Below are 20,225 nucleotides of genomic sequence, written 5' to 3' on the forward strand. Positions count from 1 at the left end.
CATGGAGTCCACAGGACCTTTGAAAAGAGTCTGGAATGGTATTTTGGTACCAAGATGTTCGCTACAGGGTGAAGACCTTTCTTGATCCTTTCTCCTGCAGCAGAACATTGTCTTGAACATCACACACCTTGTCTTCTTCTTCAGCACAGCCTATCCACACGATCAACAAAAAACCATGATCCATGCAGACACCTCCTTCCACTGGTCCAAATCAGGGCAGAGGGCCGTGTAAGAGGGGAAATTCCAGTTCCATGACTTTTCATGAGTGAATTAAGACCCCCTAAACTGGCCTAAAGGGGTTCTGTTTGTACAAGGCGGGAACATCAGAGGACAATGTCCAGAATAAAGGAGGTGTTCAGGCCTCGTCCAGCAAGGTGCTTTCATCCCCATCTGCTGGGAGTGCTTCTCGGGTTTTTTGTAACATTGGGGTGTATTAGCAGGGATCTCCCGATACGACACACATCACAAAACAATTATTTTAAGAAATATTGTGATATACAATACATCTTAAAATGTAAAAACAGAGCTGAAATACAAGATAGTGTGTACAATCGTGTGGATCAGCAATAATTCAGCCAAAACTACAGAACTCAGAACTGAATTTTGTATACAAAAATCCCGATGTCCCCGTATCGATACCGGGTTTCGGTGGGTTTGTGCTAATTAGCAGCAATTGGGAACACACATTTGTCAATATAAGAAGACAAATGCAAACTGCAACACACAAAGACGTTCCCCAAGAACAAATTTTGGATGAAACGAGTCGAGGAGATCGTGGCAAACGAGGCCCATTATTCCCAACACAGCTTGCAGGCAGCCCTGGTCAACTCCAACCAGAGAGTGAATGAAAGAAAATAATTACCAATCACGCATCTGCTCAATTCAGTCAAAAGAACCCCTGGAAGCTGCAGAGTCTTTCGGACTTGCCATGCTTTTCTTTCGAAGATAAGATCGGATAATAATCCTTTATTAGTCCCCGTGGGGTAAACGCAGTTCTGAGCCGACGTGATCTGACCCTCCCAAACTCCCAGGCTGGATTGTTCCTTCTTCTCTCAGAACAATGGGCATCTCTTTCCAGCTGTCAGTGGGCTGGGAGAGGTGGATAATTGAGTGAGAGAGCATGGATGGATGGACAAAAAAACTGGTGAACTGCGTTAAGCCAAAAAAAAAAAAAAAAATTGATTTCAGAAGTTGCTCTGCGCCGTGCTGTTTCGGAAGCTGAGAAGACAAATGAGTCACATTCAGGGCTGTGTTTTTATAGAGTACAGAGTACAGTCTGAACTTTCACCCAATTCTTTAAAAAAAAAAAAATCAGATTAATGTAGTTTCATATATCAGCCCGAAGAATCTGAATGTAAAAAAAAAAAAAAAAAAGTTCTGACATGTTAGGGGCAGGGTCATAGCCCTTTTTATCTGTGAAAAGCATTTCACTGCATATCATACCATGTATGACTATATATGTGACTAATGAAGTTACTGAATGCAGCCAATAGCATTCGATGGCCACGACCCTGATGTCATTATGAGGGGAAAAATATTTCGGAATTATATGGAAAATTTGGATAAATGCTTGCACAATGCTCACTCACAAGTTTCACCTTAATGTGACATCATCATCATGCCACTTAGGTTCGACTTTTCCCCTTTTTCCTGTGTGCATTATTATCTGGAAAACAGAAGGCAAAGGCTACTTGGTGCGATAAGTCTTATTTTCGGTGAACATGTTGTTCCGCAATGAAGGGCCCTTCAAGTCTAAAGTAGAGCGGCAGCGGTAATTACAGCGAGGCGGACTATTAATTATTAAATCTTGCCTGGTAAATCATGCTTCAGCATTTTTTTTTACTTTTTAGTCTGTAAATATCTGATAATATTGAATTGAAACAACTTTCAATTGCAATAACCTAGAAATAAACAGGTAAAAAAAAAAATTTATTTACATGGTGTTGAAAGATGAAGCACATTTGACAGGATTAAATGATTGCACACCCATATTTTTAACACTTTAAATCCTTGTAGAAAATTAATCTGAACATTACCAATATCATGTAACTATGAAACTGAGGAAATATCGAAAAACAAGAGCAAAGTGCTTTGTATTTTACAAATGAAAGCAGAATATTGGCATTTATTTAAAACGGTACAACTAATAAGTTCTCAGTATAAAATTAATTACATGTTATAAAAAAATGATAAAGTACCATCAATACTGTTTCAACTCAACACCAACATCTAAACTGGGTTCTTGCGTACATCTATGAGTCCCATGGTGGAGATGAGGGGTCCCGTGTTGAGGCTGGACAGGCGTAATTCCCGCCGTGGCTTGGTCCCACTCCAGTGTCCTGCAGGAGTCATGCTGGGCTGGACAACCCTGGTGGACAGGGCGTCCCCTGCGGTCTGCACCCGCAGCTCCTCCATGCCATGGTGGTCCTCGCTGGGGAGGGAAGAGCGCCTCCATGTGGGGGGCAGAGGTGCATTCACCAGCTCGCGCATCTCCTCCCTGGATCTGGGCTCGGGCGTGGTCTTCCTGCCCTCCTCCGCTCCGCGGCCAGGTTGACGCTCCGCGCTGGCGGGCCGTCGTGTTTCGCCACTCAGCCCTGCAGTGAACACAACGACCAGCAGAGGGCAGCATGCTGAGTCTCGTAGAAAAAAACTGGCAATTATTAAAACGAGGGCGTTTGACTCCTGACCTCTGGGCTGCTCCACTTGATGGAGGGCGGGTCCACATGCTTCCCACAGACGGCTGCTCAGCTCCTGATTGGCTGCCTTGCAGTGGCTGAGCTCCTTGCTCAGGCTGTGAATTAGCCCCTCGTACTGGCGCTGCCTGCCGGCCAGGCCCTCGTCCATTTGCTCTGAGACAGACAGACGGCAATGAGCAGTGCTTTAAACAGTCTAAAGATCTACGAACGATTCTGAACGTCGAACGTCTTTTATAGATTTCCCACCCCTGCACTGCTGCAGCAGCAGCTGCACGCTCCGCTCGTGCTGTTTCTGCAGCTGGGTGAGGCGGCGGTCGGCCTCCAGCTGCTGCCGCTCCAGCGCCGCCTCCAGCCACAGCGTCTGCTGCTGCTGCTCCTCCAGCCGCATGTCCAGCTCGGCCAGAGCCACCTGCAGCCTGCGTTCCTCCTCCCGCAGGGACACCACCTGGGACGCGAACAGATCAGACACCACAGGGTGGTAAGAAAGTAGTGGGTAACACACTCGCCTACGAACCAGAAGAAGAAGACCCAGGTTCGAACCCCACTTACTACCATTGTGTCCTTGTGCAGGGGGGACTGTCCCTGTAACTACTGATTGTAAGTCGCTCTGGATAAGGGCGTCTGATAAATGGTGTAAATGTAAAAAGGGTCACCATTATATAGCGCAAAAACTGTGGATTGTGCTCTTTCTTCTGCAGCGCCCTGCGGCTTTAGAAAATAAATAATCATTTGAGTGTATTTAATTTTTTTCATCAGTGTTTCTTTTTATTGTAGTTCAAAATTTGAAGATTAGTACGATCTTTTTTGTTGCACAAAATATGTGTCACAAATGCCATATATGCCCACCACCCCACCAGAGCTGTCAATCAGTTTGTTCAATTAGAGCAGCGTTTCAAAATCGGACGTAAACAGTTGTTTGTAACATTTAGCTTTTAATGATTTGCATATGTTGACCAAGTTGTGTAGCGTTAAGTAGAGTGCCGCTAAGTTAGGGTGACCGGACGTCCCCTTCCTGTTTTTTTTTTGACTTGTCTAATTGATTAAACATTCGTCCCATCATCAGCTTCCACCGTCCGCACACATGCAATCTACGCGAAATATTTTCTCTGCAGAAATAAAATGTCACCATCAACACATTAGCCCTTTTTTTTTTTTTTATACGTGGCATAAAAGTAAACACAAAAGAATTTGCGGCTCCCGGTGCTTCCCCGGGTCCAAATGGCTCTCGGTTGGTTTAGACCTGGTTTCATGGTGCCAGTTTGAGGAACTGGTGTCCAGAGCTGCAGCTGGCACGCATACCTTGTCGAAGTACTTGCAGAGCAGCGCGCGCGTCTCCGACGCCGACAGGTAGGTCAGCTTGGCCATGAGGTTCATCTCGAACTGCGACAGCATGCTGCCGGAGGCGCGGAGCTGGCGCTGCCGCTGGGTGATGGCCTCGTTCTTGTACTCTATGGCCGCGTCCAGGGCCTCGATCGCCTCGTCCAGCTGGAACAGGGTCCTCTCCTCCTGCAGACGCAGCACATAATGCCGCACAATCACGCCATTCACCGCGACAGGAGACCTCATTACGGAGCGCTCATTAAACGTTTCTCAGCGCACTCCACGCTCCCTTTGTTCTTTTCCGTCTTTCAGCCATTCAGTGCAACCTCACTGCATTGTAGGCTGGTAGATGTAGATGAAACGAAGATATTTAATGAAAGTGACCGGGCTGTGCCTGTGCGTAATGAACTATTATCTATTTTATGCCAGCATGTGAATATGAACTGTACAGCCCTCTGGTTATTGTCTCCATCGCCTCCCCACAAATAATGACCCACATGGAAAAAAAAAACAAAACAAGATTGAACGATTTATATATTTATACCCAATTTATCATCAACATCTAAATTGCTTTAACTGAACCACAAATTGGAACCTTTAATTAAAATGTTTAAAGCACAAGACCACACTCAATGAGATGTGTTTTAGAAAAATCGATTTCAATTTTTAATTGAAGAAATTGAAGGGGGTGAGGGGGTGAACTGAAGACTAGTCACACTCATCATATGCGCAAAATTAAGCATACAATTCAACCTCCATAGTTACAGTCCGCACTATTCTGTAACATGCAAGGAGTTAAGTCACCCTGAGTGCTTTGAGCACCAGCGCTCTCTTATAAATGTATGGGCACTGACCCACAGGAGACCTACAGGACCAGTTCTTTGTGCATTTAAATTTTAAATCTAGAGCAACTTACATAAGTGCCCCATTGAAATCCCTCATTTAGTTCACTAGGACCTGATCTGTAGATACAAACTCCGGACCAGACCCCCACTCCATTAAATTCATTTTTTTTCCTACCCTGACAGATTTTGTTCATCTGCAGATTTAATGTGGGGAGATAAAAAAAAAAAAAACTTGAAATGGGGCAAGTCCGGCTTCCCCCACTTTTTTGCGCACTTTGCATGCTGTTTTCTTGTTGTAAGTCGGACAATTTTATCGATTTTCAGCCGATTGATTGTGCGTCATTAAGTAAGGGAGAGCGGGGTGGTGGAGAAGGACATCACACACACACACCTCAGGGACGAGCAGGCTGCCCTGCCGGAGCTTCTCGTCCAGCTCCCCTTTCTGCTTCAGCAGCTGCTCCTTCTCCTGCCGCAGGTTGGAGATCTCCTGCCGGAGGTGCTGAGAGTCCTGCGCGCTGCTGCTGCGGAGCTGGCTGTTGCGCTCACTCAGCTCCTGCTCCAGCTTCTCGATGCGGCCTGACAGCGTCACCAGGTCCCTGCTCAGCGCCTGCAGGGCCAGGAGAGGTCACATGAGGGGTTAATCAGAGCTGTACAAAAAAATAAAAAATAATAATAATAATATTGTCCACGATGACTCGTTCACCTATTAGGATGCTATTTGGTTTTGGTACCAAGATGCTGTAAATAATAATAAGTCTTGACTCCGCCCAGAACATTAATTTTCTTTGGATAAAAGCTTCTGCCTGATAGGGCTTTTGTTTTGCTCTGAAACCCATTTTCTATGGCTTGCGCAACACAAAAGCAGTTTGAAACACACACACAAAGTGGGAATGGAGGAAAAGCGTATCGTTTTAGTAGATCTCTGAATTCCCAGAGATCTACAACACGACATTATGTCACATTTTATGTCTTACTAAAAGTTTCGAAAACCACGCCTATTTCGCTATATCGTTCAGCCCCACTGCCTGATAAATACATTTAAATTGAACAGTGGGCGTGGTGCACAATCGTTGACCTGGCTGGACCGAAGCCGCTTGGTCTCCAGGCCGCTGCGCTCCGCCAGCAGCGCCTCCTTCTTGGCCAAGATCTCCTTCCTCTTGTTCAGCTCCTCCTGCAGCTCCTCCAGGCCGCTCCGCTGCTCCAGCACCCGCTCCATCTCCTCGTCCAGCCAGCGCTTCTGCTCCTCGATCTTCTGCTCATGTACACAAAGGCGTATGTTCAAGTTATGCACACAGCAACGAAACTAACCGCTTCACTAACCGGCCGGAGCCATGAGGAGCCAAGTCTCAAACAAATCTGTCATTGCCCTGAAAGATTATTCTAGTTACCCTCCCGCTGGTCAAGGTCAGGGGAGCAGGAGAAAAGCGACAACCATATATTATAGTGACAATTATTTACAGTGCTACCAATATCCACCGCGGCGAAGACCCAGGGCGGCGCTAAAGGTAAGAAAGACATAAATACGTCTTTCTATGACCCACTAGACTTCAGTAATTAGAACCCCCCTGGGTTGCCTAACATCTAGAACGCCGCCCGCTGCTCCTAAGGCGTATAAGTTCCTGTTACACATATTTTATGTTTAAAAACATACAATTGTAATAATTGGTGATGTTTGAAATATTTGCATATTGGTTCACTTGAATACCCAGTCGCAAAAGCATTTCACTGCATATCATACTGTGTATGACTGTGTATGTGACAAACAAAATTTGAATTAGAATTTTTAAGTTCCAGTGAACGTCTCAGTGAAAACGCACTGAATGAAAGAGGAAGGAAAAAAAAAAAAAAACACTTTTCTAGACACTCCCGCTGGACACCACCAAGGACGAGACAGGTGGAGCCCATTCATAAAACCTCAACCCCCACGGCCCACTTGACAGCGGACAAACATCCAGTAGGCCGAGGGCGATGTCATTCCTCCTCATCAGAGCTGGGGGACGCTAGACGCAACGTCTATCAGGTGCAGTGGTGCAACACATGAAGACACGCATCAGTCTAATTAACATTAAAGGATCAATAAAAGTGTCACAGAAGAACACTTTTCCCACAGAAGGGAGAAAAAAAAAAAAAACGAGCTAAATATTACAACAGCTCATTATTTTGAGCCGCTGAGAAGTGTTATTGGGTTAATGTCACAAACTGTGCTGCTTTTGCATGAATTAACGCTCAATTCCAAGCATTCCGGTGTACATGTCAGTCGGCGGGAAAGTTAATGACACGTGGAATTGCGGGGGGGGTTGGGTCCGATCAGCCGCGTTCAATTTGTAGCCCTCCGAACGTGACTGTGGTGCTGCGTGCGTACATCACACACATCTTCAGAAGGGCCAGGTAAGTTCATTTATCGCTAAAGTCAGGCGCATTCGCAGCAGCGTGAGTATTTCCCACCTCCACGGTGTAATTCACCCGTTCTTAACTTAACAGACACGTCCCTGGGTGGTTATTACATTTACTGAAAACTGATATTGAAACCGCTCCTGTAATCAGGGCTTCATATGCTATTTAGCTGATGTGCTAACTTCAGTGGGGTTCGGGGATATCAGCAAAGATGCAGCTGATTGGTTCAGACCTGCTGCTCCTCCAACGAGATGAGGGAGCCGTTGCTGCCGCTGCGTCTCTGCCGGTGATAGGCGGCAATCTCCTCGGTCTTGATCCGGAGGATCTTCTGCTGCTGCTCGTTCTTGATCTCCAGCTCCTGTAGGACAGGCACAGGGTTAAAGACGGTGCCCTGGGCACTCAGACATGAAACCCAGACACAGATGATCAGGTTTAGGACGTCAGACGCAGGTCCACAAGCACTGGCTACTCTGACTTTCTCTATGGTTCATGCCATCGACACAAAAAGCTACAAAACTGGAATGGCTGAAGGAAATTATTCTATTTCATGGAGAATAAAATGTCACCTTTAGGTTCTGGGGGAAAAAATACAATCTTATTGGCATTATCTCATGAAAGTGTGTGACATCATCTGGTGGGCAAAAGTGGGGGTACAAGATGAGACTCGAGTAGAAACTGGAATCTCATATGCGAGAGCCTGCTGAATGATCAGTTGGGGTACGTGGGGGGTACGTCGTGTACGTCCGACCTTGACGCGGTGCTTGCCGCGCTGCATCTCGCTCTCCAGCCGCTTCTTCTGCAGGCTCTCCTGCCGCAGGCGGCGCTGCAGCTGCTCCTGCTGCTGACGGAGCCTCTGGACGCTGCGCTCCAGCTCCTGCACCCGCCGCTCGCTCTGCTCCGACAGGGTGGCCAGCTGCGCAGTGTTCTGCTGCCGCTGCTTCAGCACCTAGTGCACACGTACGCAACGAGAACGCCGGCACGTTTACGCTCAGGCCACAACATTCATCCGGCACACGCAAGCCTGGTTGAAACTCAACACATGTGACACTGCCAGTGGGCAAGTGAGGTTGTCGCTTACTTAAATCGACACAAAATGCATATAATGGATCACTGACAGAATTTGAACCTTGGAGAAAGCATCTAGGGTTCTGGCAGGGACGCAGAAGCAGTCACTGCACATCAGTTGCTGCTAAAATGAGCTGAGTTTGACCCTTTAAACCACCTGTAGATTGAATTTGCAATGCAATTGTTGTGTTAATACCTTAAATTTTATACAATGGCTAATAGCACAGTCCTAATAAATATTTTAAGCTAAGCACTGATGCATACATACAAAAGGTTTTACTTCATTATGGTTTTAATGCACAAAAACACGCTATTCAAATGAACCACATTTATTAATGTTTTAACACTTGGTCATATTTGGTTTAATGCACTGGAAATAGACAAAATTACACCCCAGGTAAAACTTGACTCCTTTGGTATGTTTATATTAATCTATGTTATAGATAATTATATTAAAAAGCAGCTAGCAAGGCTGTATGGAAAAAAAATGTAGATTGAATTGCCAGATTGGGTTGGTATCCCACCAATTAAGAGATTTAGATTATCTGGATATAATTGAGTTATGTACAGTTCAGTTATATACTGAATGAGATTATTGTGAAATATTTTGGACAGTTTTGAAATGTTTTGGGGGTGAACAGGATTGTACAATATATGTTAGAATGCATAGAATGTTATGTTAATACATTAATACAGTCTTAAAATTCTATTCACCAATGTAGAATATTTGCTTGCGTATTGTGGTGCACCGTTTAGTTCTGGTCTCAGTTCTGGTCTGCTCCCACCCACACACCTGCACTTTGCTCTGGGCTGCAGCGATCTTGCGCCGGCACTCCTGGGCTTTGCTCTTGTCTGCGGCATCCCGCGTGCCCCGCACCTCCAGGTCCTGCAGCTGCCGCTGGGCCTCCGTGAGCTCGATGCGAGCCTGCTCCGCCTCCGACTCCAGCTCAGAGATCTTGCGGCTGTACTGCCGATTCATGGCCTGCGCGTCTTTACCTGCAGGGAGATAAATGAGAGGGTTCAAATATCAGTCTGGATTTATATGGATTAAAGGAAAAAAAAAAAAAAAAAAAAAACGTCTGACTGAAACTGCTCCACATCGCAGGCCCATTTTTATAATAAAAAGATTAATTTATTTTAAATTATATATAATTACAGATACATAATACTAATATAATGGGTGGTAGTAGCCTAGTGGGTAACACACTCGCCTATGAACCAGAAGACCCAGGTTCAAACCCCACTTACTACCATTGTGTCCCTGAGCAAGACACTTAACCCTGAGTGTCTACGGGTGGGTACTGTCCCTGTAACTACAGATTGTGAGTCGCCCTGGATAAATGCCGTAAATGTAAAATTAAATTTTGTAATTTATCTATACTGCATTGTAGTAGTTTCAATTAAAATACAATTGTAAAAGGTTTAAACTGGAGCAGATTTGCACATAAAACATTAGAAAAATAAATAAATAAATAAATAAATTATTATAAATTGGAATTGGATCCAAACTAGAAGACGTCCCAGAAATGCATTTTTTTCATTAAAGTGAAGCGATTGTCATTGTGATACGCAGCAAAGCACACGATGCACACAACGAAATATGTCCTCTGCATTTAACCCATCACCCTTGGTGAGCAGTGGGCAGCCATGACAGGCGCCCGGGGAGCAGTGTTTGGGGACGGTGCTTTGCTCAGTGGCACCTCAGCGCTTGGCAACCTTCTGATTACGGGGCCACTCCCTTAACCACTAAGGCCACCACTGCGCCTATTGACTGTAAGGCCTTTAGTGCACTCAGCTGAAGAAAAGCCATCATAGCGAAGGAAAACTTTGTATTCCCACACAGCTACAGATACCTGTCTTCACCAGCTCCTTAATGAGCTCCTCCTTCATGCGAATGGTGATGGACAGCTCACGGATCTTCTGCTGGGCCTGCACCAGCCCCCGGTCAGACGCCCCCTCGCCGCCAAGTCCTCTGAAGGAGTCTGACGAGCTCTCACCGGCACTGCTGTTCGCTGTAGAATCAAACGTGCATCCTCTCAAACCGCTACTGGTCAGGCTAGATGCATTACTGTGTACTATGCTGCTGACGGGGAAACTCACACGTGCGCCGGAAGCTGAGGGACAGAGCAGGATATCCCAGAGTCAGAATCTGGGGTGGAACAGCCTGGAGCAGCTCGTCCCGCTTTGCCAACGTCAGGTTCATCGACCTGATCATTTCGGCACAAAATAATATCTGAAAGCCGGTATAGCCAGTGCAACATTCTGAATAAATGGGTCACATCTATGTTTAGCTAATGAACAAATAATTAGCAATTAAGAGTTTTTCCTGTTTCTGTTTCATAGCACACATACTGTTTATGAAAAAAAAAAAAAAAGATATGAGTAAAACAATGTAATAAATTTAATGCACCAGCCATTGTATGGTGAGAAATCATAAATGCTAAAACCCATTTCTATACCTGCGCTTGTCCAGGCTGGGTCTGAGGAGAACCTCCTCAGGGTCTTCTCCATCCCTCCTCAAGGTGCTCTCCTGTAGCTCGTTGGGTTGGCTGAACGACCCCAAATCCACAGCCTTAGAGTGAAAGTACAAAAAAAAACCCAAACCAATCAATAACCACTGGCTGCACACAAGACTAATTCAAAACTGGATACTGATGCTGTGACAACTGAGTATGGGAATATTAGTCATGTGATTAAATCACCATTCCATCTTTTATTTTAAAACAGAAGAAAAACCCACAGATGTCGCGTGATGCGGCGCGGCCGTCGGAGTCTCCGGCCCACGTACTGATGTGTTGAGGGGGGCGGTGTGGGGCCTGAGGCTCAGTGGGGCCAATGCCAGGACCCCGGGATGCGCGAGCAGGCCGTGCAGCTCTGCAATCAGGTCCTGCTGCTCCTGAAGCCGGTCACTCTGAAGAGCGAAGGAACAACATTAAACAGGGCTTTCCAGGCGGGCATCCGCCCAATCGTCTCGCATATACGACCCTCCACCTATGGTGAGTTAAAAGGTTAAAGAAAGAGAGAGAAAAAAAAAATAATAATAATTGCATACATTTGCTATAATTGCTGACCATTCAGGGTTTGACCTACACTTAAAAATATGCTTCCACCAAACCTTCAGTTTCCTCGCCACAGTATTCAAGTGTCCATCATCATTATGTTCTTGGCACTTTAAGTGTTCTAGCCGCCATTCACGCATCATTATAAAAATCTTTGCCAGTTAATTACGGAATTATCTGCACTTTAAAAAAAAATCTTTTTTTGTATTTCTTCAGCTACTGCTATATGTTTAAAACACAGTAAAAATTCACTGCGCCTTGCTTTTCAGAGTTGCACAGAGAGCATCTTCATGTTGACGTGAAATTTACGTCAAGGGGTGCAATTATGGGCAGAGAAATTGACATTTCAGTGCTGCATGAACTCATTCTGGCCCACCATTATTTCATTACTGAATTACTCCTCCCGCTCTGCCCTGTTTTCCCCATTACCTGTTGTTTGTACTGCTCCATGGCGTCCTCCAAAGCAGCCAGGAAGTCGGTGTTCTCCTGCCGCAGCTGCTCGATCTGGGCCTGGAGCTGAGCAACGTGGCCCTCCTTCTCCCGGCTCCACTCGTCTGAATCCTGGGACAAGCCGCACACTATTCACACTACACACCGGTGTATATAATTCCAAACACAGACAAAATACTAAAAAAAATATAATGAGGTTAAAAAATTTTTTTTGTAATTTCATTTGGACATCATTTGGAGATTATAGGCCAGTTGTAAATCATGTGATTGACTGGATTTCTGAAATTAATAACCAAAAATTACATAAAATGAACAGAGCACTACAATAAAAAAAGATACCAAAATGTATGACAAGCCTGAAAAGCCTTATTCCTCCAAGTTTGCAAGTAAAATGGACCCAATCTGGTTCCGGTATAGATCATCCACACAACTACATAATCTAAATGACTTTTAAAAGGAGACACGCGGCTGCGGAGGTGCTGGAATATGGAAGCAACACATGCAGCGGCGCAGGACGTGACGTGGTTCACGGCGTAAAGCCAGAAAAGATACTACAGCTAGTTTTAAACGTGGGAAAACATTTCTCACGCATTCTTACAGGAACTATCATTATACATTCATGCATCGATCAGATTTCAGTCACTTCTCTGTAACTTTATATGTTTATTTTGTATTCCTAAACTTTTCAAGGCCTGGAAAATTCTTTTTTCCGGCTTTTTAATGACTGCAAGAACCCTGATGGTTGTTGATGCCAGATGGGCTGGTCTACTTGGATTTTCTTGACCAGGAGAATCGTTAAAAACACACGTAGACAAAAAAAAAAAAAAACAAGAGAGGAAAATATTGTGTGAGCAGCAGCTGTCTTGATGGTAGAAGGTCAATGAGCTGACTGGTAGGTATCAGTAACTCGAGGTATGCAGAAGAGCATCTGAATACAGCAGATGTGCTACGTAGTCAGGAAACCATACCGGTGGCCACTCCAAATCAGCCAAGGACACAAAACTGAGGCTGAGGTTCAAGTGACCGGCTCCAAAAACCAGACCTGGTTACCAGCCTGGTACGAGCACTATCGATTTCTGCCGGAATGTTCGGATGATAGGGTAACGATTTGGTGCAAACGTGTAAGCACCCTACACATTTTTGATTTCAGCAGCAGCTGTTTGAGGTGCACCGACCTGGCTGTGCAGGGCCTGGTTTCTGGCCTTCCTCAGGGTGGCGCTGTCCTCGGCCGAGCTGCTCTCGATGCCGCTGTCCAGCCCGGAGGCGGAGGTGAGTCCACTCCGCTCCTCCTCCACGGCACAGAGCCACTCCTTCACCCGCTGCACCTGGCCCGCGGCCAGCGTTCCCTCGCCCTGCAGCTCCATCATGAGGCGGTAGGCGGAGTCTGTGCAAGTCCTGTAGTGGGTGACTTCCGCCTGCAGGCGGCTCAGCTCTGCGTCTGGGGGGCGGGGCCGACGCTCGGCCGACGGCTCCGCGCGGGCGATGATGCGGGTTTCGGAGCGCTGGCGGTTCTCCAGAGCTCGGCGGAGGACTTTAATCTGCTGCTCGAGTCCCTCCAAGCGGTCCGGCTCCCCGCGGAGGTTGACCGTGGCGCGATTCTGGATGTTGCGCGCACGCTTGGCATAGTTCAACGTGTTCAGGGTCTCGTCAAAGTCACACGATGATGGGCTGATGCAAGCGATCATTAGCGTTTTAGCATTTCCTCCCAATGAGTCTTTCAGGATTCTGAGGAAAACACATTCAAATTTATTACGGAGGAAAAAAAAAACAAAAAAAACTGATTTTGGTGCTGGTAAGATGCAAAAAAAAAAAAAAACATTACATTTACAGCATTTACCAGACGGCCTTATCCAGAGCGACTTACAATCAGTAGTTACAGGGACAGTCCCCCCCTGGAGACACTCAGGGTTAAGTGTCTTGCTCAGAGACACAGTGGTAGTAAGTGGGGTTTGAACCTGGGTCTTCTGGTTCATAGGCGAGTGTGTTACCCACTAGGCCACTACCACCCTTTTGCATTACTAGTCATGGTAACGGTGTTGTGTTCAACTGAAGTTTGCTTAAAAAAAAGCAGGTCAGTACCGGGTGATTTTGGAGTCTCTGTACGGAATGTGCGAACCCTTCCTCTTGGGGTCCCCCAGCGCCCCGATGACGTTGCCCAGGGCGAGGAGTCCACTGTTGATCTGAATGCTCTCCTTCAGCCGCTCGCCGGTGTTGCCCGTCTTCAGGATGCGCTCGGAGCCGGCCAGGTCCACGAAGTGGAACTTGGAGGAGATGACGTGGTGAGCGGCCGCGCCGGCAGGGCGGGAGCCGCTGCGCCGCTGCTCCATCAGCATGGTGAAGATGGTGTGCGAGCGGCTCGAGTGGGAGTTCATCTGAGTGGCGCCGGTGTGGCGTGCCGTGTTCCCGCTTTCCAGGAGACTTAAGACCTCATCTAAACACTCAACCTCGGTCTCCTTCACCCCACAAAGCACTGTAGAAAAACACTCATATATTCATATTTACATAAATTTCACCAAAATTATACAGACATAATCACACAAAACAATATAAATATTCATAAATAAATATTGATTAGCATGTTATGCATTTTTGAAAGGAAACCTAACCAACATCTACAATAAATATGTAAAGTGCACACCAAATTATTGCAGGATATGTAAAATATTTATGAATCAGTTTTTGAGGTCTTTACCCCCTAAATCACCTTAAATTATGCCACTCATATATTTTTCTATATATGGCCCTCATTGAAAAAAGTTTGGACGCCCTGCTGTAGCACATACCAATAAGCCTTTGCAACTTAAAATATATTGTATGTCATTTACATTTACAGCATTTATCAGACGCCCTTATCCAGAGCGACTTACAACCAGTAGTTACAGGGACAGTCCCCCCCCGGAGACACTTAGGGTTAAGTGTCTTGCTCAGGGACACAATGGTAGTAAGCGGGATTTGAACCTGGCTCTTCTTGTTCATAGGAAAGTGTGTTACACACTAGGCTACTACCACCCTATTGTAAGTCGCTCTGGATAAGGGCGTCTGATAAAGTGGGGCAGTGGTGGCCTAGTGGTAAAGGAAGCGGCCCCGTAATCAGAAGGTTGCTGGTTCGAATCCCGATCCGCCGAGGTGCCACTGAGCAAAAGCACCATCCCCACACACTGCTCCCCGGCCGGTCATGGCTGCTCACTGCTCACCAAGGGTGATGGGTTAAATGCAGAGGACAAATTTCACTGTGTGCACCGTGTGCTGTGCTGCTGTGTATCACATGTGACAATCACATGTAAATGATCACAGCATCTTGTATTTCAGCTCTGTTTTTACACTTTCAGTGAACTGTGCAGTATCACAATATATCGTGATATAAGAGTTTATGGTCCGTCTATTATTTACACCACTAAATTTTGATCTGAGAGTGCAGCTGTAGATCAACAATAATCAAGAATTCTGATTATTGATGGACGCAAACATCGAAATGCACAGAAAACGCTCAGCACAGCGTTCACCTCATGACATTATACATGCAAATCGCACGGTGGCCTCTGAAAAGAACTCTGCACGCGGCCGCCCTGCCCCCAAGTAAGCGAGACGAAATTATACATGATGAATACAGAATGCCAGACAGCTGCCGCGAAGCACGGAAAGGCCAAGAGTTACACACGTCACATTACAATATTTGTGCAAGCCGCCTATGTTTAACAGTGAGTAGATCGGTTGTCACGGCGCCGGTCATCCTTCTGACTAACGTTAACGGCTGTCGGGCGGGCGCGTTCCTCCTCTCCCAACACGTGTCCCCACAGATGGCCCGAGACGCCTGACGTTTCCAGAAATTAGTGCAGAAACGACACCCCAAAAATGGACTCGCGAGCCCCCCCCCCCCCCCCCCCCCCCCCACCCCGACCTGTGTTGCCTTTGTCATCCTCCCGGATGTGGATGTCCTTGCTGGCCGTTTCAGCCTCCAGCAGGTCCCGGAAGTCCTCCTTGTAGACCTCCAGGTAGGAGACGCGCACCGAGAAGTCGCTGAGGTCGTTCTCGTCCAGCTGCTTGAAGATCTCCGCCACGGCTCGGGGGATGATGCCCTGCTCCTCGTCTCTGAAAGAGGCTGTCCCGCGACAGAGCTGCATTAACATTTACAGCATTTACCACACGCCCTTATACAGAGTCACTTACAACCAGTAGTTACAGGGACAGTCCCCCCCCTGGAGACACTCAGGGTTATGTGTCTTGCTCAGGGACACAATAGTAGTAAGTGGGATTTGAACCTGGGTCTTTTGGTTCATAGGCGTGTGTGTTACCTGCTTCTGCCTGATGCAATTATTACAGCAATAATACACCCGTGTGTTTTATAGTATCATAGGACGCATTATCCAAGTACTACATGAAACAGGGTGTGTATGGCGTGCTCGCAATCTGCATGCCGGTGGTGGTAGTGGGTGTGGTCAGGTTTGTATTAGGAGTAAATGGAGGAGAAAGGGAGGATGCTGTGCTACACCTGGCCGTGTCACATATTGACAGGAAAGGGTTAAACAGATAGAAAGTTTATTTTCACGGCTGTCGTGCGACGTACAGATGCTGCTCTCTCCGACGGTGTAGGTCTTTCCCGAGCCCGTCTGCCCGTAGGCGAAGACGGTGGCGTTGAAGCCCTGGAAGAAGGATTCGATGAGAGGCTGCACGCAGTCCGCGTAGACCTCCTCCTGGCTGCTGCCCTCCTCGAACACGGAGTCGCAGTGGAAATGGCGGTCGTGTCCGAGGGTGATGCACGACTCCTCCGGGTCGGCGGTGACGCAGCTCGCATGCTTGTGCAGCAGCTCTTTGGGCAGCAGCGGGCGCACCCGCACTGCCACCTGCACCGGGGAGTCCTCCACCCGCCCGGGCACGGGCACCTTCGGAGACATGGGCGGGCTCAGCGCCAGGGCATCTCAGGGCCGCTGCACTGCAAACGGAACGTATAACTGTATAACTAGCAAACTAATGGCCGACATGCATTCCTGATGTTTATTTTATATTAAGTGGAATATTGATCAATGTATAACTCATCTGCAAGTAGATCTGCAATTTCACAGAAAAATAATAACCAGGTAATGAAAATAAACTCGCACTGGAGATTGAAACTGTGCAAATCTGAAGTTCGTTTGCAATTTATTGCACACACATTTGTAGCCTCTGCACATTTCCCCGAACGGAATATTAATTGCAGCATGTGAGCGGGGAATATGGTAACGCTGATATTCTCAGAATCTCCCTCACACACACACCCCACCCTGCACGACTAATAAAGGAACGTCTACACGCGTGCACACACACACGTCTGAAGAATCCGTTCCTGTGCTTCACGTCTTTTCACGGACTGAAGTAAAATCACCGCCTTCATCACCACGGCGTTTACAGCAGCGACGCTCCGACCCGGCTTTCTCAGACCCCATAGGGGTATCAGCACCTGGTTGATTCAGAGTGCCGACCCGATACCAACATTTAAGATTAATCTGTTGCATCAGATTTATCCGTATTCACCGGTTGCACCTGACTAGTCCCGTAACGATAACTAATTTTGTGACCAATTGTCCCAAGAATTATTGCGATAAATAATAATAATGTCATTGTGAGAGCATTTTTAACTGAATTGTATTATGTAGCATTTTCACAATTTAGCGGCTGTCGCAATTCAGAAACCAATGTGTGTGTGTGAAGGTTCACAGATGTGCATGACTGTGAAAGCCATTACCGGTAATTTCCTCGTCGTCCACCGTATTCACGCTACACGCGCTTACTCATATTTCCTCGTCTTAATCGGTTGTTACACCATATTCTGTGACCGTCGTATCTTGTGACCCTACGGTCGCGGTTTCGTCGATTTGATCAGACACCAGTTCGCGTGCACGGTTTTTATGTGGCGCACTTATTTTCATTGGTCCTAAAGGTCAGCCTTTGCATTTCTCAGACACACACACATAAAATATGGATCACAGAATACGGTGCAACACCAGTTTCATACCAAACATGGCAACAAATTTCTGAAAACCACTCTTGCCACGCAAGCCCTAGAAAGTTCTGACGTTCAGAGCATCATATCACTTTGCTCACCGAGGGTGATGGTTAAATACGGAGGACACATTTGGTTGTGTCACCGTGCACTGTGCTGCAATGCGTCACAATGACAATCACTTCACTTTCACGAGACATACGTTTGTCTCATTATCTCCATCTCTCTTCATCTTTCTTTACATCTATGTTAAATATTCTTCCAAAGTATCTCTTTTTCTCACAAAAAGCGTATTCTCCGGGGGTCACACGTGGCCCCCTGGACTCGCTCGGGCCCCGTTATTTGAGAAGCTCTGGGTTAATTGGAGAGCGGGGCGTTTCTTTCTTTTTTTAAAGCTGTTTAGGAGACAAAAGAGCCGGATCTTCTCGGGGAGCTCTCTATCCATTTGGTAGAGAGAGACACAAGCATGCAAATGAAAATTATCGCGGCCGTAAAAATGACCGGTCGTCATGAGAACGTGCCAGAGTTACATGTGGTTCTCTGATAAATAACAGGTTTGATTGAAAAAAAAACAAAAAACATTTTGCTGCACCCCCAACAAATTTCAAACTTATTTCTTTCACGTATAACCAATAGAAGCGCATTACCTAATCACTAATTATCAGAGCCAGACAAATTCAACATCAAGTTAAAAAAGTGGAGTCTAAAACGAACACTGACGGCACTTGCAGCAAAAATTAAAGTAAAAATAGAACCAATACATTAAAACTAGCTTAACAAACCGCTACGTGCACATTTCTGTTCATGCCACAGTTTTTAAACTGTTTGTTTTGCACTTTCGTAGGGACGGTGTGAAAATTCCGCCGCAAATCTAAAAACGCAAACGATGGAAGGGCGGCAATTAAAAACGTAATTGCGCGCATGTTGGAGATCAAACCGGTTATAGTTTTTTTGATTATTATTATTATTGTTATTAACTCCGTGTCCGCGGCGGCTACACTGCGCAGCAGCAGCTAGCAACGGGCGGTGGCAGGAAAAGACAAAAGTTGCTCCGCTGCTGTTATCCTGATATTTTAGGCATAATTAAGCAAACTAATTTGACGCCGTTCGCGTCCGTCATTTTAAATAATTACTCGTTTATAGGACTAGAAGGAAGGCAAACTTTGCGCTGAGCTGTTTTCATCCGCTAACCCGCTGCATCTCTGGAACTGCGAGGTGAAGAAGCAAAACGGGGAGGGTGGGTTGGGGGTGAACACGAAGTTTCCCGGTTTTTCCTTTCCGCGTTCCCGTTTCCACGCGGAATTGTCTCCAAAAGTTTGTGCTCTCCGTCACGCACTCCGCCACGCTCCTGCTCGCCACTTACCGAACTTCTCGGACTCCACAGGTCTCCCGCTCCGGGCCACATCCCGTCCGGAGCGGAGCGGAGCGCGGTGACGTCACGCTGAGGAGGCCAAGGAGGTGCCTGAGCGGAAAACAGCTCGAGGAGGAGGAGGAGGAGGAAGGCCCCTCTTTGTCCGTTTGGCCGTAACGCATCATCGCTGACCTGTTAGGACTGCAATTCACCGTGAAGCCGCAGTGCAACGTGTTTATTCCACACGTTTCTGGGCAAAATGTCGAGATGGTTGGGAACATATACACAGAGTTCCTTGACGATGTGTTTAAGGCCTCAGGTCAACTCAGTGTACATTTGTACTACCTAATGCTGCTAATAATTTTTTACATTTTGCTGTGCAACTCAAAAAACAAAGTGTGATGCATCGTGGCGGTGTCCTTGCTTCATAATTCATTATAGCATTTATTTCATCTGTTGAATTTTTACAAAATAAAAAAAGATGTTAATACGTACTCTTTCATAGAATAATGAAGACACAGACATGGGGACAATTTCACAGATTTTATTAATAACATCCGTGACATCTTTATGCATGTCATTATGGAAACTGGTGGAAAGAAAATGAATATGCGGCTGGTCTCTGACTCCAGGCAGCCAGTAATGAGGAGACGACAGGCTGGTGCGTTCAGGTGCTGAGACAGATGTTAAGTTCAGATAAATACACTCCGAGGCTGAAATGTGAGAAAAAAAAAAAACCAACAAATATGGGACTCTAATGATGTGTGGACAGTAACGCGTCTGCATCTGGTGAAATAAACAATGTCTATTTTTACAGAGAACCTCGGAGGGTGAAGTACATTAAAATGCAGCCACGCGTAAGTAACATCCAGGAACACAACGGAACCAGAGTCAAGTAAAATGGCTTTGGAACATTCACACATTTTACTCCCATCGTGTTATCTCTAATAGCCTGAAGGATGAAAATCAATTATGAGAGCTGTGAATGTAACAGAATATGATATTTTTGGTTTCAGGAATTAAAAGATTTGAGGTGCTGCAGGGGTGACGGAGGGGTTCTGGTCACTG

At 46.3% G+C, this 20,225-nt stretch overlaps 1 protein-coding gene across 3 annotated transcripts; it reads right to left on the bottom strand.

Moving 5' to 3' along the window:
• Window positions 1–1,912: 1,912 nt before the first annotated feature.
• kif7 (kinesin family member 7) lies at window positions 1,913–19,239 on the bottom strand. Of its 3 annotated transcripts, none has more exons than XM_028957139.1 (19): window positions 19,170–19,239; window positions 16,394–16,759; window positions 15,737–15,928; window positions 13,909–14,299; window positions 13,005–13,554; window positions 11,809–11,940; window positions 11,061–11,231; window positions 10,780–10,892; window positions 10,421–10,527; window positions 10,174–10,332; window positions 9,114–9,316; window positions 8,004–8,201; window positions 7,488–7,613; window positions 5,937–6,113; window positions 5,253–5,468; window positions 3,996–4,202; window positions 2,943–3,141; window positions 2,688–2,849; window positions 1,913–2,594 (listed from the first exon to the last, which is right to left on the bottom strand). In XM_028957139.1, the coding sequence occupies exons 2-19, from the start codon at window positions 16,719–16,721 to the stop codon at window positions 2,230–2,232; spliced, it is 3,996 nt and encodes a 1,331-aa protein (XP_028812972.1). In that variant the 5' UTR covers window positions 16,722–16,759; window positions 19,170–19,239; the 3' UTR covers window positions 1,913–2,229. The 3 variants fall into 3 exon arrangements, with proteins under 3 accessions (XP_028812972.1, XP_028812969.1, XP_028812971.1); XM_028957136.1 differs by having other exon boundaries at window positions 15,728–15,928; XM_028957138.1 differs by having other exon boundaries at window positions 15,728–15,928; window positions 16,394–16,754; window positions 19,170–19,211.
• Between the last annotated feature and the right edge of the window lie 986 nt (window positions 19,240–20,225).

The sequence above is a fragment of the Denticeps clupeoides genome, chromosome 16 (genome assembly GCF_900700375.1).
Source record: "Denticeps clupeoides chromosome 16, fDenClu1.1, whole genome shotgun sequence".
NCBI classification, from domain to species: Eukaryota; Metazoa; Chordata; class Actinopteri; order Clupeiformes; family Denticipitidae; genus Denticeps; species Denticeps clupeoides.

Coding starts and splice junctions, on each gene's coding strand:
- kif7 (XM_028957136.1), bottom strand. CDS start 16,721: ATGTCTCCGAAGGTGCCCGTGCCCGGGCGGGTGGAGGACTCCCCGGTG. Junction 15,929..16,393: donor CGTCGGAGAGAGCAGCATCT/GTACGTCGCACG, acceptor GTCGCGGGACAG/CCTCTTTCAGAGACGAGGAG. Junction 10,333..10,420: donor CCTCAGCTTCCGGCGCACGT/GTGAGTTTCCCC, acceptor TTGATTCTACAG/CGAACAGCAGTGCCGGTGAG.